We start from the raw sequence: 20,698 nt of genomic DNA, 5'->3' as shown, positions 1-20,698 counted from the left end.
TCCCTAGAGTCAGAGAGTCATCATAATAATGCTCAGCTCCCACTACAGTTGTCTTCCCGTGTTAATGTTTGGTGAATAATGCTGCATTTTGTCAGTTTTATTCTGACAGCCCAGGTGAACACAGGCGGCCCAGAAACACGGAGCAGGGGTCTTTTCCACGAATAATGCATGCGGTTAAAGTAATCCCGTCTGTGCAGATAGTAGGGCAGCCTGTCCCCGCCCGGTCAGCCAGAAGGCAGAAGGTATGTAGGTGTGCGTCAGCATAGGCCTCGTGAAACTGCAGACTGCAGGGCACGTGCGCACTTGGCGCGCTGATCTACACCTCCCAGCTGTGTTTTATTTTGTGTGTTATACTCCCCCCCCCCCCCCCCCCCTCTTTCCTTCGGAGGCAGTAACACAGCTTTGTGTTTACCTGACGTGCCTCACAGTTTTCCTGCAGCTGTGTTGGGAATTGTCAAAACAGACTACAAATAACGAGTCAGCTATAAAATCCCACCGCCTCGTTTCGCCTGCTCAGCCAAACAGTCGAGCCGGCGGTCGCTCTCGTATTGATACATGCGAAAGCAAATGCAGTCTAATGTTGGACTCGAGTAGGCTTCGAGTGATTTGTCGTTTCGCTGCTAAAGCCTCATTGATTTCTGAGCCATTACGAATTCATGCACGTTTTCTTAGCTGCTGACTGGACGGGAAATGCATTCGCCCAAAACCACGTTGACGGCTGAATTTTTCAGCAGGACACATCTCTTTGTCAAACTTTGATTCCTCCACAGCAACCGTGAAACTAAACTGTATTTTTATTTAAACGTAGGAGAAGCCTGTCAGTTGTAGTCTGCTGAATTTAAGCTTTTTTTCTTGCTGAAATATATATTTTTTTCTTTTCTTAAAGCTTAGAAATCACCATCTTTTCTCTGGTGCATTACCAGCTGTCCTCATGGTTTTTAACAATGAGCAAACACACACCTCTATTTTGAAAATATTAGATATTTTATTTAAGCATACACAAGTAAGCATACACCATATTCTTCATAATTGAAGTTGTGTTAACCTTGTGCATAATAGTTAAACCATGCTAGCCCTCATTAAGCAATGACTGCTGTACACTCCATACAATGAATATAAACATGATAGCACTAGTAAAGCAGTTAATTTTTACTAAACCATGCTTCTTCGTCATCCTCATTCCTAAATTTCAAGAATCCCATAATGAAATGGTCAAACTTCATGTATTTCCAGGCATGTTTCTACTCTAAAAGAAAACACATGATGTGTAAGTTGTTAAAATCCAGCGATTGTTGCGAAACGGTCCGTCACTGCAACCGAGCATCGTTTTTTTCCCCTCTTTTTTTTTTTTTTTTTTTTTTTTTCTCAGGCATTGATTTAGCACAAACGGTAGCAGGCGAAAAGGTTTCGGGCCTTTTTTTAATGAGTGGTTTGACGCCACAGGGCTCACGTGGAATGTTGAGTTCGTGCTGTCGTCACCGGTTGTCGAGTGCGATTAAGGAAAGATCTTTCATCTGGCCACCGTTTGCTTAACCTGTTCCAGTCAGAGTGGTAGCAGCTGGGTGCCGCCTTCAGCCAACTTAAATCCCAGTAATCAGTTTTTCAGTAGCAGCAGCGATGGGCTGAGCGAACTGCACTGTCCACTGTCTGTAATGAGTGGACTCTAATTAGATACCCAGATGCCTTCCACTTAATTAGACATGTTATGCCACTGTGTAGCTGTTAAACATGGTCAAACACTTGTGTGTAAAACCAAATAAATAATTTTCATGTATTAAGTTGGAGAGCTCGCCTAGTGCTCAGCTGCTGAAGCTGCAACCCTTAAGGGAAAGGGTTGGCACTTTCAGACATCCACTTGATGGCTTTCTCAGCCATTAGTTAGATGAAGAGACTGACTGCGCTTCCGCGTTTGTACTGTTGCTCGAGCCAGCAACCCATTCTCATTCCCAGGGGGCAAACACTGCTGTTTTGTTAAAACTGCTGGTTTCTCACAGATGCACACAGTTGTTCTTTGGGACTTATGAGGTTAGTGAGACGGAAATTAATTGTAATCATGAAATTTGGACACTAGCATAGGACCCCTTGGTTTTGCATTCACATTGGGACAGCTGCGGATCAAACATTAGACAGGAAAGTGAAGTGGAGTGACCCAGTGCGAACTCTAACCCAAGAAGCTAGAGGAAGTATCCAGCTTTCATTACACAGCTGAAGAGCGACTGAAGAGTTAAACAGAAAGCTCCCAACGGGAACAGCAGACGACCCAAACTTCCAACTTCCTAATGTTCACTTTGTGGGTCTTTAAAAGTGGACTGTTGTGTTCTGGTGGCTGTGGCTGGTGCATCAAGGTAACAGCACCATAGGACATCTTGTAGCATCTGACAAAACAGGATTATTTTCTACCCCAGGATAGCAACGTGCTGGCATTCGATGCCTTACTTTGAGAATGTGTTGGCTGTAATTTAACCAGCTGCTAGGAGAAGTGTCGATCTTCTCGTGTAACTGCAAATTCCCAAAATGTCAAACTATTTATTGGTAAAGTTTGACAACCTGCCACGATAGCCCTACATTTAAATCTTTAATAAGGAATACAGTATTTACAGTGTCAACACAGAGCGTACCATCATCACAACTTTTTAAATGAACTTCATACATTGCTAGCTGACTCGATACCAAAGAGGAGCAAAGGACTTTCACTGTTTCGGGGAATGCAGGTGATAAATATGTTGTTGGATGTTCAAAGAAATCATTGGAGACGATTCTCGTCATTATCCTTCACTGTGTGGAAGGATGCCTATTGATCGGAGAGTCTGCCACCGGGGAAAATGTTCCGGGGGGATAAAACGGATTCAGCCTTCAGCTGAGTAAAGTGAAGTGTTTTAAGTAAAGTGGTGATCACTTCACAGAAAATTTCCCAAAGTTTGTCCTGGCTAGACAGAAGTGTTAGTCAGGAGAGACCTTTACATTAGACAGACTCACATTTTAAACCTTCATGTGACAGCTGCGGTGAAGAGGAAGAAATTGGGAAAGGAGACCGGGGGAATAATGTGCAGCAAATAGCAGGGCTCGCTGCTCGTGCAGGCTCGTGAGTGATAGAAACCTGCCATTGCATTAGTTATCAGTCTACTCATTCTGTTCATTGCTTTTTCTCTTAACTGCCTCCCTTTTCCACTGCATTCAAGGCTGAGGAGCTGGGACCTGTTGCGTTCGCAGTAAAAGACGAGTCGGTGCATCACAGAATGAGAAGCTGCCCGTCGATACGGATTCCCAGCAGCTTGAATGGCCCTCGAACACCACGTCTGGGTGATTATGTGAAATATCCAGGACTTTGTCCCTCATCAAAAACACTCTTCTTTTCAATGCACATAAACAGCATAATGACCTAATAGAAGCACATAACGGTAGAGGAGTGCCATGAAAAACGTATTCAATAACAGGACTTTAACAGCCGTGTCTAAACAAAAAAATTCACTAGCAGTAGCGGTACCCTCTTACAATACGAGACTATATATCTTCCATTTAGTCTTGTCATATTTCATTAAAAGCTCTTCAGACTGATGCTACCAAACAAGAGTGGAATTTTAAATGTATTTACACATTAAAGGCCAGCCACCTCTTCCAGCTTTTCAGACAACAGGGCATCGATCTGTAATGTTTCCCTTTTTCTTTGCACACACATTTAAATACTGGGTGGAAGATAAATATCATGGTGTGAGATACAGGGGCTTCCATCTTATTAGATAAATCATATGGTGTGATTTATTTTTAAGGCAGTACTACTGAGTTTGAATCAGCCCTCGAATGCATCATTTTGCTCCCAGATGTGCCATATACCATTATGTTTCAGCACAGATGTTGACTTTAAACTGGTGAAAAAGTCTGAATAGAAGCCCTTCTGTCTGGTGACAAAGAAATCGTAGGGTTGCAAGTTGGGCCCCATTTAACAAAAAAAATTTTTTTTTTAGTTTTTTTTTTTTTTTTTTAAATCCCATGCTAACCACTGGAAACCAAAGTTTTTACAACAGCGCTTAAGGACGTTTGGGGCTCGGAGTTAATTCCCTCCAAACTGGACGTGCAGTTCATTTGTCTGCCTGAACATTACAACATGCTGAGAGGTCGGGATTTTATTCAAAGAGGCTGCGGCGTTTGAGTCCTCGATTCTGCACTTCCTCTGAGGGCTGTTATTGCTGATATAAGAGATCTCCTGTGTGTCTCTGAAGAGGAAAGACCACTTCTTCCGAGAGTCCAGCCCCTTTTAGAGTTCGTTAATTAGATGAATGCACTCCATTATGGCAGTTCTGCTCCTCTCCATAATGCTTTGAGATTCATCCCCCTCAGAGAGAAAGACACGAGGGAATACTAAAGGGCTCATTCTGGACATGGAATGTAACATTTCAGAATAAAAGCATGAGGGACAAGAAGTAGGATGAAACCTGGCTTCTCATGAACTCTATTGTGAATATTTGTTCAGATCAGAGGTTCCTTTTAAGTGTTTTTATCTTGTTGATCGAGTCCTGGTGATTCAGCTTTGGTAGCAGCCCTCTCAAAAGCTGCTCTGGCGTTGTCACAACACATTTTAGAAACATCTCATAAATTAGCCAGGTGGTAGAGTCTGGATTCCCTGAGGGGGCGAAAAAAAAACAAGTGAATCCACAAGATGGCAAAGAGCTTCTGCCCGAGAGAGGATCAATGAAACAAAAATACCAGAACAACAAAACTGTACTGGTGGCACCTTGTAAAAATTTAAACAACTACACCCTAACAGCCCACTTAAGAGTACAGAATGCAACACGTAGTCAAGTCAACGTAATGATGAAGTTATGCGTGGATATAAAAGATTAAAGCAGAAGAGACGATTTCAACCCAGAAAAGGGAAATGCCCAGGTTTTGCGGTCACTGATAACACACTGCAAGACGCTGAGAAGAAGGTGACAGAGAGAATGAAAAGGTCTCTGGCTCTGTTTATCAGCTTTGGTCCCTGGGGCCTGTTTATCTGCAGTCTCTCCAACACCAGAGCCATTCGGCTCTAATCGCTGCCGCCCCACAGTGCAGTAGTCACTGAGCACGGAGCAGCCGCTGCTTTTCACACCGGCGCAGGCGGAGGGAGCATGCTCGACACCCAGAGTCCTGCGGCCTCGCTCTGGCGCCAGGCCCGAAGGAGAGAAGGCGCTGCCGAGGGGCCCAGAGTCCCAGCGTCATCCTGACAAGCAGATGGGCTTAAAAGGGGCCCGCTTGTTTGTGAGAACACAAAGTCTTTTAGGTAAAGAGAAGACGTCCTGGCAGTCACACTTCAATGATGTTGACAGATGGCATCCTATTGTTGTTGTTGTTGTTCTTGGGGAACTGTGGGAGGAGAGAAGAAGACGACAGGTATGAGACGACCGCAGGACACAGGAGTCGCACAATAAAATTCAATGAGTATGAGGATGCCTCTGCTGCTACTTGGATGCTTTATTGATGTTTGTAGGAGAGTGAAAGGAATAAAGATTAGTTCTGGACTTGTGCTGTCAGCACACGATACATGGTTATGAAATGGGCTCTGTGCATTGATCAATTAGAACTTATTGGAAGCCATGACTCGAGGGCTGCTGCGAGCTGATGCTGCGTAGTCATGCACGTAATGGCGCCATGTTGGAGCAATGTTCAGCTTTAGCCTGACGCTCAGATGACACCATGGGAGCGTATGAAGTGTCAGTGGAAAAAAAAGTCTAGAAGTGGCCGGGACCATTCACCTGCCCGGCGCCGCTGAGGGGGAGACACCCGGGGAGAGGAGGAGGGGAGGGGGGGTGGGTTATACCTTACTGCGCAACAGCCCCCCCGTCGGATGCTCGGGAGTGCTGCACTCTGAGGAGTTTTTGGCTTTGTCCTTGTTGTTGTTCGGCTCGTTGTCTTTGATTATGTCATACTGGCGACAGAAGAGGGCGATCACACCTGGGGAAGAGATGGTTCGCATTCATGATCGGACAAATCTGGGTATTGTTATCGTCTAAACATTAAAAGCTGGATTTTGTGTTGTATTTACAGAAAATTGGGAAAATCGAGTGTAATCCACACAAAGGCCGTGTGATCCTGGTTTAATGAACAGGTTTGTCCTCACCTGCCCACATGATGAGTACCACCACGATGATGATGAGCTCCCCAGCCCGCAGCTGGGTCGTCTGTCCCACTTCCTCCATTGTTACTTCGTCTAAAAAAAGATTTTAGAGGAAACCGGAAATTAGACTTTATTAAAAAACTAACACTATAGAGAATATATATTACAGTGGTACCTCGTTTATCCGCGATAGATAAAATCTGCGAAGTAGCCAACTTTATTTTTTATTATATTATAGATGTTTTAAGGCTTTAAAACCCCTCACTACACACTTTTTACACTTTTCTCAGACAGGCATGAACATTTTCACACTGTTCTCTCTTGTTTAAACACTCAAAGTTCAAACCTTTGTAGAAAAATAAGTCCAGTATTATAGAATGAGACCAAAGACACCTGCAGGTGTTTTTTCGACATTGTTGTGTTTGTTGGGGAGAAAACATACAAACATACAGTACAGCACTTCAGAGTCACACTGCTAGCGATCGAAGATTTATGTAAATTTGAAAAGCTGAATGAATTCTGTACAGGAGTGAACTACGTTATAGCGAGGGACCATGCCTTTCATGCATAGTGGTCACAACATAGGACAGCTATTTCAAAGTATTTCTGTCAGTGTTGATGGTATACTTGCACATAAACCACAACATTAGACACACTGATGTGTCACTCCATACCCTGGTGATGTCTACCTAAGTGCACATGTAATTTAAAAAAAAAAACACAAATGAAAAAATAAAGTTCAAGAATCTTTTATTCATGATGAATAAAGATACTAATATATAAAGATACTAATATCTAAGATATTAGTTAGTTAGTTAGCTATAATAAAGATACTAGTATCTAAGACATTAGTATCTTTATTATAGCTAACTAACTAATATCTAAGTATCTAAGATACTAGTATCTTACTAGTATCTTAGATATTGGTATCTTTATATTAGTATCTTTAAAGATACTAATATAAAGATACCAATATCTAAGATACTAGTATCTTACTAGTATCTTAGATATTGGTATCTTTATATTAGTATCTTTAAAGATACTAATATAAAGTTTATCCTCTGTGTAAAACAGGCCATTTTAGTTCCTTTTCCCATCTCTTTTAGCCAACTTTCTAAAGCCAAGATCAGAGGAAAACTGTTTGAAACAGTGTTTGGTGAGAGCAAGGTCAAGTCTGACCTCAATTGTACATATTCATTATATGTAGCTGCAACTGCAGCAGCTATCCGGAAGCAGCTGGATAGCGTAGTGGTAAGACTACACACCTTTGGCGCAGGAGTCACAAGTTTGATTCCTGCTTGGGTGAGTCTGTATCCAATAAGCAGTGAGGGTTACATTCTATTCCTATGCAATCTTCCACAACACACATGCTATGGCAAGGGGGAACCAGGACGCCAAGACGGGGGATATCGTCCTCCCTGAGGTCGGCAACGTCAGAAAGAAGCAACATGAGTGTTTTAGCTAAGAATGTGAGGTTTGTTGAGAGAGAGATCAAGAATAGCTGAGAGCGCAAATGAGAGTTCAAGTAGTACTAGAACTGGTGGCATCCTTCTAAAGGCTACGTAGTGTTAAGAGACATTACTCAAAAGCAACAGGAGGCTAAGTTAATCAAATTACCTGTGTACTGGATGACATTTTCCAAAAAAAAAAAAAAAAAAATTGTAAAAAAGTATTTATTCTTCTTTTAAGAATTTTTTTCTTTTTTTCTTTTTTACTTCCCAAGTGTTGAACATCCTACACAGGTAATTTGATTATCTTAGCCTGCTGTTGCTTTTGAGTAATGTCTCCTAACACCACGTAGCCTTTGAAAGGTGCCGCCAGTTCGGTACTCTTGAACTCTGATTGCGCTCTGAGTATTCTTAATCTCTCTTTATATATTTGTATATTTTTATAATACTTACTTTATATGTGTATAAGTAAGTATTATCATTCTTCATCATTCATTTGTATCTTTATTCATCATGAATGAATAAACTAGTAAGATACTTAGTTCATGAATGAACTAGTAAGATACTTAGATATAAAGATAATAATATCTAAGATACTAAGATACTTCATTCTTTAAATAAAGATACTAAATAGTATCTTTATTTTACTAAATACTATTTAGTATCTTTACTAAATAAAGATAAAATAAATAAATATATATACTAAAATTATTCTATTTAGTATCTAAATAAAGATACTAGTACTCTTAGATATAATATCTAAGAGTACTAGTATCTACTAATATCTACTAGTATCTTTAGATCTAAGACTAGTATCTTATTAGTATTCATGATCAGTGTTGGGGAGTAATGGAATACATGTACCGCCGTTACGTATTTAAAATACAAAATATGAGTAACTGTATTCCGTTACAGTTACCGTTTAAAAAGGTGGTATTCAGAATACAGTTACTTTGTTGAAATAAATGGATTACACGGCGGTACTTTCCTGTTTCATTTTGTCGCAGGTCAGGACTGTTTGGGTTTTGTTTGACAGCTACGTTCTGTTGTTCCAGGCGGCAGCGTTACGGTTGTCATGGTTACAGGGCGACGCTCTCTCTCTCTCTGCGACTGTGTGTTTCCTGGGTGAGAGAGCGCCTTTTCGTTGTTGTTGTTGTTGTGCTAAGCTAACAGGCTTAATGCTACAAGCATAGCTCTAAAGAATGTAGCATCATGGGCAGTGTAGTCCGTGTTGCAGGGAGAATGGACTGCCATACACGTTATGGGTCTGTGAGCGCGAGGAGGGAGAAAAAGGGGAGTGGAAAGGTACGAGTTGTCATCGAGGAAAAACGGGAGCTGGAAGCATGTAAATATAATAATAACCACTTCAGCCAAGAAGAGTGCCTGACGAGCCCAGTTGTAAGTAAGCTATTAAGACTCGACTGTACACCGTGTTCCTGTTTTCCTCCAAAACAATAAGTTCCGTTGGAGCAGCCTTTCAACGCCTCTCTCTGTCTCTCGCAAGAAAAGTTGACCCACACAACAAAGTAAAGCTATTTTTCGGCTACGAGCCGACAGGGACCCCGCCGTATTAGTCAGAGGTCCCTTTACTACAGTTCGGAGTCGCGGACCTTCAGTAATAGTAATAAATCACACAGCAATAGTACATTCACGTTGTTGTAAAAAGCATGATAATATATTAAGTAATCCAAAGTATTCAGAATACGTTACTGTCATTGAGTAACGTAACGGAATACGTTACAGAATACATTTTGGGGCATGTATTCTGTATTCTGTAATGGAATACATTTTAAAAGTAACCTTCCCAACACTGTTCATGATGAATAAAGATACTTATACACATATAAAGTAAGTGTTATAAAAATATACAGCTGGTCTCTCTCCTAGCTTGGGAGTTAGCACAGCCTCCCCCTGACCTGGCGTCCTGGCTCCCCCTTGCCGTAGCATGTGTGTTGTGTGTTGTGGAAGATTGCATAGGAATGGAATGTAACCCTCACTACTTACTGGAGACAGACTCACCCAAGCAGGAATCAAACTTGTGACTCCTGCGCCAAAGGTATGTAGTCTTACCACTACGCTATCCAGCTGCTTCCGGATAGCTGCTGCAGTTGCAGCTACATATAATGAATATGTACAATTGAGGTCAGACTTGACCTTGCTCTCACCAAACACTGTTTCAGACAGTTTTCCTCTGATCTTGGCTTTAGAAAGTTGGCTAAAAGAGATGGGAAAAGGAACTAAAATGGCCTGTTTTACAGAGGATAAACTAAGAGGCTCAACATAGTCCCACTGGACTGTGAAACATTAAAGGCTACTCTAATCCAAGAATAGAAATATGGAGCTGGAAATGAACACAATAGGTCTTCTTTAATTACACCAGCCTTAATGAAATTCCATCTTTGAAGTCATGACCATCAAGAGAAAAGTCTGCCTGTGGGTGCCTGCAGACATCCACTGAGCAAAACAACAGCACAAACAATTCTTCCTCAATGCTGAGTGCTGAGGAAGTCACAGGCTTGATATAAAGTTCACTGCAGCGTGGAGAGCACTCTTATTAGATGCAGTGTGTGACATTTGGAGGGCCCGGTGTGGCAGGAACCCCACGCTCCAGTAGCTTTTAGCATCAAGCATTTCTGCTGATCGATCGGCCTCTGTTGACTTGTATTAAATAATCAAAGTCCAGCAGCCCTGGGCACCTGACACTGTTGCAAGCTGGCCTCACTGGGGCTCACTGCATTGCTCTAAAACACCTCTGATGCTTTCTGACCAAGATCCAGACACCAGGCGGGTTTTATCTGTTACAGCCATCAATAAGTTCCACTTAGTTTTACTATTTTAGCCTTGTTGGCCTTTTAAAAGTCGTCTCCCGTGGAAAGAGCATTTTGGAAACTAATGAATAGCATTCATTTAAAAGGAGACTGATTTATTTTTTATTTTATTGAGGTCTAAATGTCCATCCTCTTGTCTCTAACCCAGAAATCGGTCTCATTACGCTGTGATGAAGGATCTCTCAGTTTTTTAAATGCATCTGGAGGACAGATGAGAGGGGAGTCTGTAGGAGGAGATGTAATTGAGGACACACAGGTGCATCCTTTGCAGAAGTGTTTTTACCTTCAGTGCATAAAAGAGGTGCAGTGCACAGCTGGGACAGATCAATCATGGTTTAAAAAAAATCAAAACTTTTTCTTTCTTAGTTATTTAAGATGATCAGACTTTCTCATTTTCACTGTCTCTGTGTGATTAAAAAACATTATATCCTGTCACATCTTGCCATGCCGTGAATTTAATTAAAAGCGGCATGAAGTATAAACACTCTTCGACCTGAGCTCATAAAATCCAGCTGTGACAAAACTATTTATGATGCAGACACGTCAAACATTTTATTCACATCACTAAAGTAACAGCTCTGAGGCCAGCACGTCTCATTCTGATCAGTGCCTGTTGCATCGACTGTTCTCCACTCACATCTCTGTCAGGTGAGAGGGACTAACGAGTGAGTAGAAGAATCAAGGATGGGTGCTTTATGTCTACTGAGGCTTGTTGACATAGGCAGAAAGCAGGACGACCACGCTGCAAATACATTTTATTGTTCTGACACCAACGCAAATGGACGTCACAAATTCTGCAGTAGGGAGCTGAAGAGTTAAAGACAGTTTATTAGCAAAAATAGGACAGCGAGCTCCGTGGTAAAAAAAAAAAAATCAGTGGTTACCTGGCAATAGTACTGAATTTGTCCAGCAACTGATTATAGAAGTTGTTTGGGCTAATTATTTTTAATTGCAAGCTAGTTGCCAGTTTTTGTTCTCGTGGGAGGCAACTTGTCTCCAAACAGTTGCAGTCTGACTCAGACTGAGTGCAGTCTCGGAAAGATTATCAAAGTTTTCCAAATAATTGTTGCCAAATTTAGAAATGCAGAGAGATTGTCATAAGATTACACTTGGGACTCGACTCATCTTCTTACCAGTTGATTGCAGTTATGTTCCCATATCAAAGCAAAGTTGCCAAGACGCTGTGTAATTTTGCAGTTAAATTGCCATCATGCAACAACGGCATCATTATATGTGGAGCAATTCCTTAATTTCTGTTCCACATCTTCGAGGTTCCGGCTGGACTCTGAAGCTAAAAAGTTAATGTGAGTTTGTGTTTATGCTGATCAAAACATGTTTGCAAATTTCCCTGACTTATCATACTCGATTGTTATGTTAGCACAAGCAGATTACATGTAAGTGCCAACTTGACCCTATTTAAAGACTAATAGCAGAATGACTTGTTTTATTGCCATTGTAACACACTGTGATGGCTGCAGTTACAGCCACACTGTGGTAATATCCACCTAATATTACCAACAACAACGACAAGGACAAGGACACTGCATTCACATTTTCTTTCTTTAGATATAAGATTTAATTTACAGGATAATAAATAACTGGTTTTGGTTTAGAATTAATTTTCATAACACTGTTCTAAAATAATTGCGCACATTTTAGTTTACACTGTTATTTATGATTGAATCTCTTTGTTTTCTGAGTTACCTTAGTTGCAGCTGCTCCAGTCTCTTCATTGAGGAGCCAAGAGGTGGAAAAGGGGCGGAGCAAGCCTAGATGGAAAACTGCAAATTGGCTCATTCCATAACTTGAGATCATGGGGGGGAATTGGAGTTCGTTATGTTAGTCTCAGTTAGGTTTTGTGTGTTTTACCCCTGTTTTGTGTTTTTGTGGGCTGATAAGCTCACAAATATTTAAGTTTCCCCTTTGCCTCCTTAGGTAAGTAAGTTTGAGTTATCAGTATTGTTTGTTGTTAACTTTGAGTAGAGTTCTGTTATTTTGACCTCTTTTATGGGCCCAAGATTTTGATTTTTTTTTGTATGATTTAACCAACTATGTTTTGGGATTAAATAAAAAAAACTTTTTTTTGGACTTAAACCTGTGCCTGAGTTTCCTTCGCTGCTCGGTCCATCCCACACACCAAAGTTAAGTCCCGGTGGTTGCAAACCTGGCTCCCGTCTTCAAAGCAACCAAAGACTGCAGATTCATTAAACACGCTTGCTATAATTTTGTTTGTGCCAGCGTCTCCAACAACTCTTTTGCCTTGTGTGACTGCAGCTTAAGCTACATTTTTAACATGTGGCTTTAATAAATAATAAAATGTGGTTAGCCTAAAGGATGTAATTACTTCCTCCACCATCCAGTCTTATTTTGTCAAACAATGATTAATTATTTGTTGATATGTCCGGACTGCTGCTGCTCTTTTTTGGCACAACTTAGGAAACATACAGCCTTTGATTATCAATTCACATTATGTAACTATAACATCTCACACTCAATCTTCCCTCTAATTTCTCACGTGTCTGAGCAAACTCCCTGAGCGGTCCCTTGGACCACTGTGAGCAACAGCAGACGTGTGCACTGTGGTCACGCCAGCATCGAATCCACCCAAGTCACATGGTTTATTAAAATAATCAAATTACAGCATTTATGTTAGACTACTTTTAATTAACTGCTTTAGCTCACTTACAATGGAAATGAAAAAAAATCTTGTTCACGATCTGTGTAGCACGTTAACACTATTGGAAGTAAAAATAACTTGAACTCCAATTTTGAAAACACAACTTTCTTTTCTTTTTTAATAAAGCTCTGACTTGTATTATGAGTCTGTGGTCTGGGAGAGAGTCTGTAACTTTCTGTCTGCAAAATACAGTATATAATGACCAATGCTGGGCAATTGATTATATAGTTACTTCTTCAAAAAAGTAATTGAGTTTTGCAAACAACAAAGTTTTTTGCAGCTGTCTACCTAAAAATGCAGCCAAGGCGTTTTTTTAAACAAACATTTCAAACTATTCACAGAACAATCAGCTGTTCTGCATCAAATCTGATGCCACACAATGATTTGTGCCACTCCAAAAAATTATTTCTGTCCACTATGAGATGAAGGAGAACAACAGCCTGATACCTGCAGGCCTGACAACAGCAGATGTATCACTGCTGTAACACCTGTAACATTCAGCAGTCGCCTCATTGTTCTGACACACACAACAAACTATTGACTACACTACACACTAACTACACAAGATTTGCGCTAAACGTCTCAAATCTCTCACATCTCAAAACACCGCCATCACTCCTAAAACTTCCCCCCTTCCTAAACAACTAAATGCCGTGTTGCCATATCATTTTTCGACCAATAGGGAAGCGTGGGTTTTTTTTGGTTTTTTTTGTTTTTGTCTTTGCTCACAGGCTTTCGAGCATTTTGCTTATAAAACGCTGTTTTTTCTTCTCACAGTAAATATAAACAACGATAGTATTCAGGAAAAAAAAAATTGCATATATTTTTATCATAACTCTGGTTTTACGTGGCCTCTCAACACAATTTAAAAACTGGTATAAAGTCCACAGTTTTTCCCTCAATTGTTCTGTCTGTCCTGTTCACATCTCCAATGGTTGTACACGTTGTCATTAACGTGGCTTCACTCCACATCAGCCACGCCGCTTTGCTAGCTAAAACACCGGTGTCGGCACATAAGGACGCTGTCATAGCCTGACAACCACGTTGATTAGCTGCATATATACGAATGTGAATCGCATCATTGGCTGGACTATGGGATAAGGTGGCATCGTTCTAATCCCATACGGGAGCATCCAGTCACTGACTAACACTGCAAAACAGAATTGTTTACGTATTTACTTTCATTTCAATTCAGGTTAGATTTTTTTTGTGCGCAATGCAGATTTTCTGTGCGCAGAGACCGTGCCAGCAGTGCGCAATTGCGCACGCCTGCAGCTTAGAGGGAACATTGTTCACACCTGCTGATGAAAGATAAGTTGTTCCTTAAAGGCTGTGTTTATGAGCAGCTTTTTTATATTTACTTTCACCTCCTGCTCACCTGTTTGCCTTTCTTCACTCTTCACTTCCAAACAGGGAAAACAAACAAAACAGAAAATGGGAAAAGTGGTCTTTTAAAAATTAATTTAATTAAAAGAATTGCTTGTCTCATGTTGTCTCTGATTGATGTCATTTTGATGAAGAACGAGTCAGATTTCTCAGCTTTGGCTTAAAAGAAAAAAAATCATTTCCCCCCCTTTCTGGTTTCCAGGTCCAGGGTTGTGCTGATTACACGATACTCTCAGTTTCTCTGTCAGGTTCCCGCTGCGCAGTATCCAAACACGAGATGGAGATAAAGAAAATGTTTCACTCAAGATGGATCCTCATAAAAGAACAAGCCAGACTTTTATACACAGTCTCATTCCACCACATGTGCAACCTCATATATTTATGTATACATGCTGGGTATATGTTATCATTCTTTCTGTTTCAAGTTTTAAGCTAAGGTCGGCTAAAAACATCCCAGCTTTCCTCCTTAACGCATATAATTTAGCTTGCTATTGATTTTTCTTATTTCATTATTGGGAGGAAAGCAACTGATTGATTTTTGCCAAATCAAAATCAACTTATTTCTATAAAGCACCAAAGCCACAGGATCCTTCTTCTGTTTTATGTGACTCAGTTTAAAATACACCCCAGGAGTGTTTTTCCAGGCTTCCAGCTGAGCTGACGGTTGCTGTTAAGGGAAATATCTTCCAGTATTTTACTGCAGCCCAGTTTTCACGTACAGATCAAAATTCTTCATGACAAAAGAGAATTTTTTTTTAAAATCCTAGGCTTTGAGAGAGAAGTTTCTACCTTTATTAGATCTGAGGAGACGATGAACCTTTTCACCAGAACTTTTTATTCTCCATGTTTGCGAGTTTGTTCTGTAAATTTCCTTGAGAGGTTGCACAGGTACATCTGTGCCCCCCCCCCACACACACATTCTCATTTTGATGTCTTAGTGAGGACATCTAATTGACATAATGCTTACCCTAGGCCCATACCCTAACCCTCAAAAATGCCTTCAAACTCGTGGGGACAGGCTCTTTTGTCCTCACAAATGACTGCTGGTCCCCACAAGTATAGTAACATTTTAATTTTTGGTCCTCACAAAGATATGTAAACAAGCCTACACACACGCACACACACAGTGTGTTTCTGACAGCAGAATTTAATTTTCAGGATTTCTCTCTCCTGTATTGCCGTGGCTGCTTCTGTCAGCCACTCTCCATTTCCCCTCCTCTCTTCCTGCTGTTTTGTGCACAGGTTGTTCAGTCCCCCCCCCCCTTCATCTCTCTCTTACTTCCTTTGATCTCCCGAAGCTTAAACCCATTGTGAAAGAGGAAACGAGAAGAAATGCGGAATAATCCAGCATTTCAGGCTCATCCTTTGCTCTTTCCACTGAGATCAGTGTGATACTGCAGAACAGAAGGGCTGAGCAGCTGAGCGAGGACGGTGAAAGCCTCTCTCTGCTTCTCGGGACATTCGCCTGTCATACAGAGACAAAGGACTAAGAGAAGCACTGAGACGCTCTCCCTCCACACTCTGTACCCTGTGCACTTATCTGCAGTGAAAGACAAACTCCTTCTCTCTCTCCATGGCACATGTTGTCTGTCAGTCATTCTCAATAAGCGAACAGCTCTCGTCCCACTGTCTGGACTCACAGCTTAGCCATTTTTTCTGAAGGGAAATTGGCAGGATTATGAGCGAAAAATGATGTAGTGGTAAATGACGACCATTTGTCTTGTTAGAGAAAGACAAAGTGTTTAATCATAAAAGCCAAACATATCTGGGTGGATTTAAGAAGATCTCTCTAAACTAAAATTACCCTTCATACTAGATACTAGATCCCAAATCCTATCCACAGCGATTTTCTAATAAATTACAAAATGTTGACTGAAGAACACCTTCTCATCTGCCATCAAAGCTTTTATTGTTTCAACACAGCTATACGCTAATTAAACAGACATCCTTGAGCAAGCAGCGCAAATGAGACAGAGACGGATGTGTGTCGTCGCGCTAAACCGTGAAGCTGTTGTTGAGTAGAAGTGAAGGATGATGAATCACAGACGTGCTCTCTGTGGATATTTGCTTTGTGATAGTTTCAAATGTGTGAAGCAGCATTTTTCAGCAAATTAGGGGCTCTGTGTGTGTGTTTGTGCAAAACCTGCAGATTTTTGGATGAGGCAGACTTCCTGCACCCGACTCATTTAAGAAAGCGGGGGGGGTCGCCCTCTGAAACACAGACATGACCCGTGCTTCTTGACCTTTTGGGAAATAATTTGCTCTCTTACTGAAAGTCACACGAGAACACTGCTAATATTCTCTTGTCTGTACGGCGAATACAAAGATTCATCTATCTGTGTTCTGTGTAAAAATCTAACCACATCCACCTACCTGCATTTCCAAAGCTTACCAATTACATCACGCCTGATTAGTCTGAGCAACAACAAAAGTTAATGTGAAGGAAATACCAGCAGAAAGTTAACTCGGCATAAAGACAGGAGCTCTTTCTGTATCCTGAGGTTAAGTTGGGTCACTTTTTGTCCTCATTTAAAATTAAAATGCTTTTTGCAAGCTTTTCAGCTGCATGTAGGAAAACAATTGTAAAGCATGTCCACTTGTTATCACCTGTTTTCAAGTTAGATGTCACTGATTCATCCAGATCAGGAGGTTGGACTGACCTCCTGTTGCCTTTGGAACTGCCTTAATTCTTCATGGCACAGATTCAAAAGGTGAGGAAAACGTTCCTCACAGACAGCCTCAAATACTTGTTGGAGATTTGTCAGCTGCACCATGATGCAAATCTCACATTCTAGCACATCACAAAGGTCTGCTGTTGGACTGAGATCTGGTGACTGTGGAGGCCATATGTAACCTACCAGTTTGCTGGCTGGATACACTGTGATTGGAATTAACATGGTCAGCAACAACACTCTGATAGGGTGTGGTGTTTTAGACAATGCTCGGTTGGTACTAAGAGGGCCAAAGTGTGCCAGAAGCCTAAACTGTTGCTACAAGGCAAGATGAATCCATGCTTTCATGTTGTTTATGCTAACCTTTGATCCGGAAATGACATATCAAACCAGGCAACATTCCCAGTTTTCTGTTGTCCACAGAACTGCTCTTCTCTAGATATTTTACCTTGGGATGATTCTCTGTAAACCCTAGAGATGGTTGTCTGGGAAAATCCCAGCACAGCAGCAGTTTCTGAAACACTCAGACCCGCCCGTCAGACACCAACCACCACGTTACGTTAAGGGTCGCCCAAATCAAGTTTCTTCCCTATTCTAAATAATTTAGATCATTAAGCTTGTATAAAAAAAAAATCAAAATGACCTAAATTATTTATACTGGATTGATACTGGTGATTCAAGTTCTTTAATAGCTTTTGTGATTTATGGATTAAAAGCAGCTGTGTCAACAGTTGGTTCATTAACAAAAGCTATGGACTGACACAGAATTTGACGAGCTTTATTTTTAGTTATAATTTAATAGATTTTTCTGCCCCTGGTGAAACTCAGAGTGTGCACTTGTGGATACGAAGCACTTGTGTTTATTTTGAAGTCATTGTTCTGCCTTTGAGGGTTTTGAAAACAGCAGGAGAGAAGATACGTCCTGACAGTGGCGGTCCTAGCCTGTTTGGCGCCCCGGGCAAACACTTCCTCTGGCGTATTTCTGGGATTTCACACAACCCAGGATTCAAATCATGAATACATAATGGGCTTGGATTTACAACATTATGAACCCCTTTCCACGGGTTGTGTGTGAGACATTAAATCATCAAAATATAAAATATAAATTTTAAATTGTTATTGATCCCTTTACCCCGAGTCCTAAAGTGTATATTTATTTTCTTACTCTTCTTATGTTTATTGTTTGTTTACTTGCACTGCTGTAACTGGAGCCTCGTCGTCTCATGTCTCTATATACTGGACTGTAGCGGAGATGACAATAAAGTTTACTTTGACTTCAGCAGCAAGCAGGCGCACCGAGGGCTCTCGCGCTCACTTTTCGCGTATAGAATTTCGAAAAAACATCGGTGCAAATTACAAGTCTGTATCATGATGTCTGGTGTTTTCGTGTTTGTTGGTTTGTTTTTATTTTGTTTTATTTTGCGAGTTGGTTATTAGACGCTGCTCCAGCCAGCCAGAGAATACCCCGCCCTCTCCTCCCTGTGCCGCAAACAGCAGGTGCACCTCGCAAACGGAGGGCGCCCTTACTCCCAGCAAATGGGCGATAGAAAACCGATCGGTGCCTATGCCATTCCCAATATGCGCTGGCTGATGTCGGGGCAGCATGAGTACGAGCATTTTTTTTTTTTGCCGATGCCCGTGATGCCGCCCCGGGCAACCGCCCGTATCAGAAACCACTACTGCGTCCTGAAACCTCAAAGAAACGAGCACGTGCATGGACAGAAAGAGAAGCAGGCTGCTATGAAAGCGCACAAGTTTATCTGTGCTGTTATTGATTTCTGTAAATTCTTCTCAGCTACACAAATAACACACAGACAACACATCCGGTGCTAATTAGGCCTCGGCGGTGGCGAGAGCATCGCCTCACCGCTCTGCAATGATTGTTTTTGTGTTCTACATGCCTCTGCCAGCCCGCTCACCACCAGAACAGAAGTTCAGACTCTTTCTGGCTCAACACTTTGCGAAGTATTGGAGTGAAGCTGCAGCTCACATGAGACATGAGTGTAAATGAGAGGAAGAATAGTTGGAGAAGCGCCTCAGCCAAAGCGCATCGATTCCCCACCCCTCACAGCTCCCACTGCCTCCTCCCTGCGTCTGATAAATGCCTTTCCTCATTTTGGTTTACAGTGCAGTTGTGCAGAGTGTGTGCTGGGTGAGGCCACGAAGGCAAGTCGATACACAGTGAAGTATGCATCCCTCTCAGCTCTTCTACTCCCGAGTTGTGGTTAGAGGGGGCAAGCTTCAAGAGCACTTTCTTGTGAAATTTCATTTCATGGTTTGTGTTTCTATTGATTTTTATTGGTCTTTGGACAAAATCAGTCACAATGCTGTCAAAAGGCCAAGTCCCTGCTGCAGTCATGTCTGGAAAACCGACAGATTCAGGGTTTTTTTTCTTTTAAGTGTGGACGTGTAGGGTGAAGGAGTGTATTTGTGTGGATGCGTATGCATGTGTGGCGCTGTCACGCTTCACCTTCACTCTTAGAGGCCTGAGTCTCGGCCTCCTTCGGCGTCCGGAAGCGCAGCGGTTCGCTCAGTGGGCTCGTCCCAGACATGGAGATGGACTGGACATGCACAATGTAGTCTGTCTCTTCCTCCAAGTCCCATAATGCACAGGATCGCGTGGTGGTGTTGACTTCCTGGATGAATCGCAGCATGCGCACGTCTTTCTTCTGTTGGAGGGTGACACAGAGACACACTCACACTTTATTTCACTAAAATTTAACTTAATGGCCGTGGCTCTGGGTTTGCCTGTTCATTTTTTATTTCCCTGTACAGTTTTATAATTCCTGGTCACCTCCTTTGACCTCCCGACTTTGTTACTTTTCCATCCTCTGTATCAGTCTTTCCTGCCTTGTTGGTAATTATAATTACAAAAAACTTATTCTTAAAGCACTTTTCTCAAAATTACAAAGTTTTTCACACAAATTAAACATATGCACATCAACCCCCCCTCCCGAGAATACTTAAAAAACAAACAAACAATCAAGACGTGGCTACTCTGATCTCAGTGGTCCCGCTGCTTGGGAGCTCTTTGATTACAAGATGCTGGAATAACCATTCACCAATTTAACACCCAGGCACATAAGAGGTAAATAAATCTTTAATGTACTCTGGAGCAAGGCCATTTAGTGCTTTAAAAGTGATTAGTAAGATTTTAAAATCAATTTGGCATTTAACAGGCAGCCAGTGTAAATTTGCCAGAACTGGAGTGATGTGTTCATGGTGCCAGTTAAAATCCACGCAGCAGAGTTCTGGATCAGCTTGAGCCGGTGATCTGAGCTTTGACTGATGCTGTTATAAAAGGTATTATCTTCTTATATCACAATCAGGATCAGTATCAGACAACTTTATTAATCCCAAAGGAAATGCTTTAGTTATGATGACTGGTGTGACTCAGGAGCGGATCGTCTACTAATCTCAAGGTTGGTGGTGCAATCCCCGGCTTCTGTAGTCTGCTTCTGAGCATCTGCACATCCAAATGCATCCATGAGAGTACGTGTGAAAGCTAGGCACAAAAAAAAAAACAAACACTTGAACGAGGCTTGTTGTAAGAAAGCGCATTTCGTGCTCAAATAAAAGCCAAGTAAAGTATCTGT

General features: G+C 41.5%; 1 protein-coding gene across 3 annotated transcripts in view; it reads right to left on the bottom strand.

Moving 5' to 3' along the window:
* Positions 1 to 1,348: 1,348 nt before the first annotated feature.
* Positions 1,349 to 20,698, bottom strand: part of fndc5a (fibronectin type III domain containing 5a) — a 45,379-nt gene continuing 26,029 nt past the window's right edge. The window contains exons 4-7 of one of the 3 annotated variants that reach the window (XM_040048998.1): positions 19,573 to 19,771; positions 6,095 to 6,184; positions 5,795 to 5,928; positions 1,349 to 5,340 (exon numbers count right to left, since the gene is read on the bottom strand). In XM_040048998.1, coding sequence (XP_039904932.1) covers positions 5,281 to 5,340; positions 5,795 to 5,928; positions 6,095 to 6,184; positions 19,573 to 19,771 — 483 coding nt within the window. In that variant the 3' untranslated portion in view covers positions 1,349 to 5,280. Of the gene's footprint in view, positions 5,341 to 5,729; positions 5,929 to 6,094; positions 6,185 to 19,572; positions 19,772 to 20,698 lie in introns of all 3 variants that reach the window. The other 2 variants (XM_040048999.1, XM_040049000.1) reach the window with 2 other exon arrangements.

Source organism: Simochromis diagramma, unplaced genomic scaffold (assembly GCF_900408965.1).
Source record: "Simochromis diagramma unplaced genomic scaffold, fSimDia1.1 OVJJ01000305.1, whole genome shotgun sequence".
In the NCBI taxonomy this organism is placed as follows: Eukaryota; Metazoa; Chordata; class Actinopteri; order Cichliformes; family Cichlidae; genus Simochromis; species Simochromis diagramma.
The sequence above is the reverse complement of the archived record's forward strand: the minus strand, read 5'-3'. Positions and strand labels throughout refer to the sequence as shown.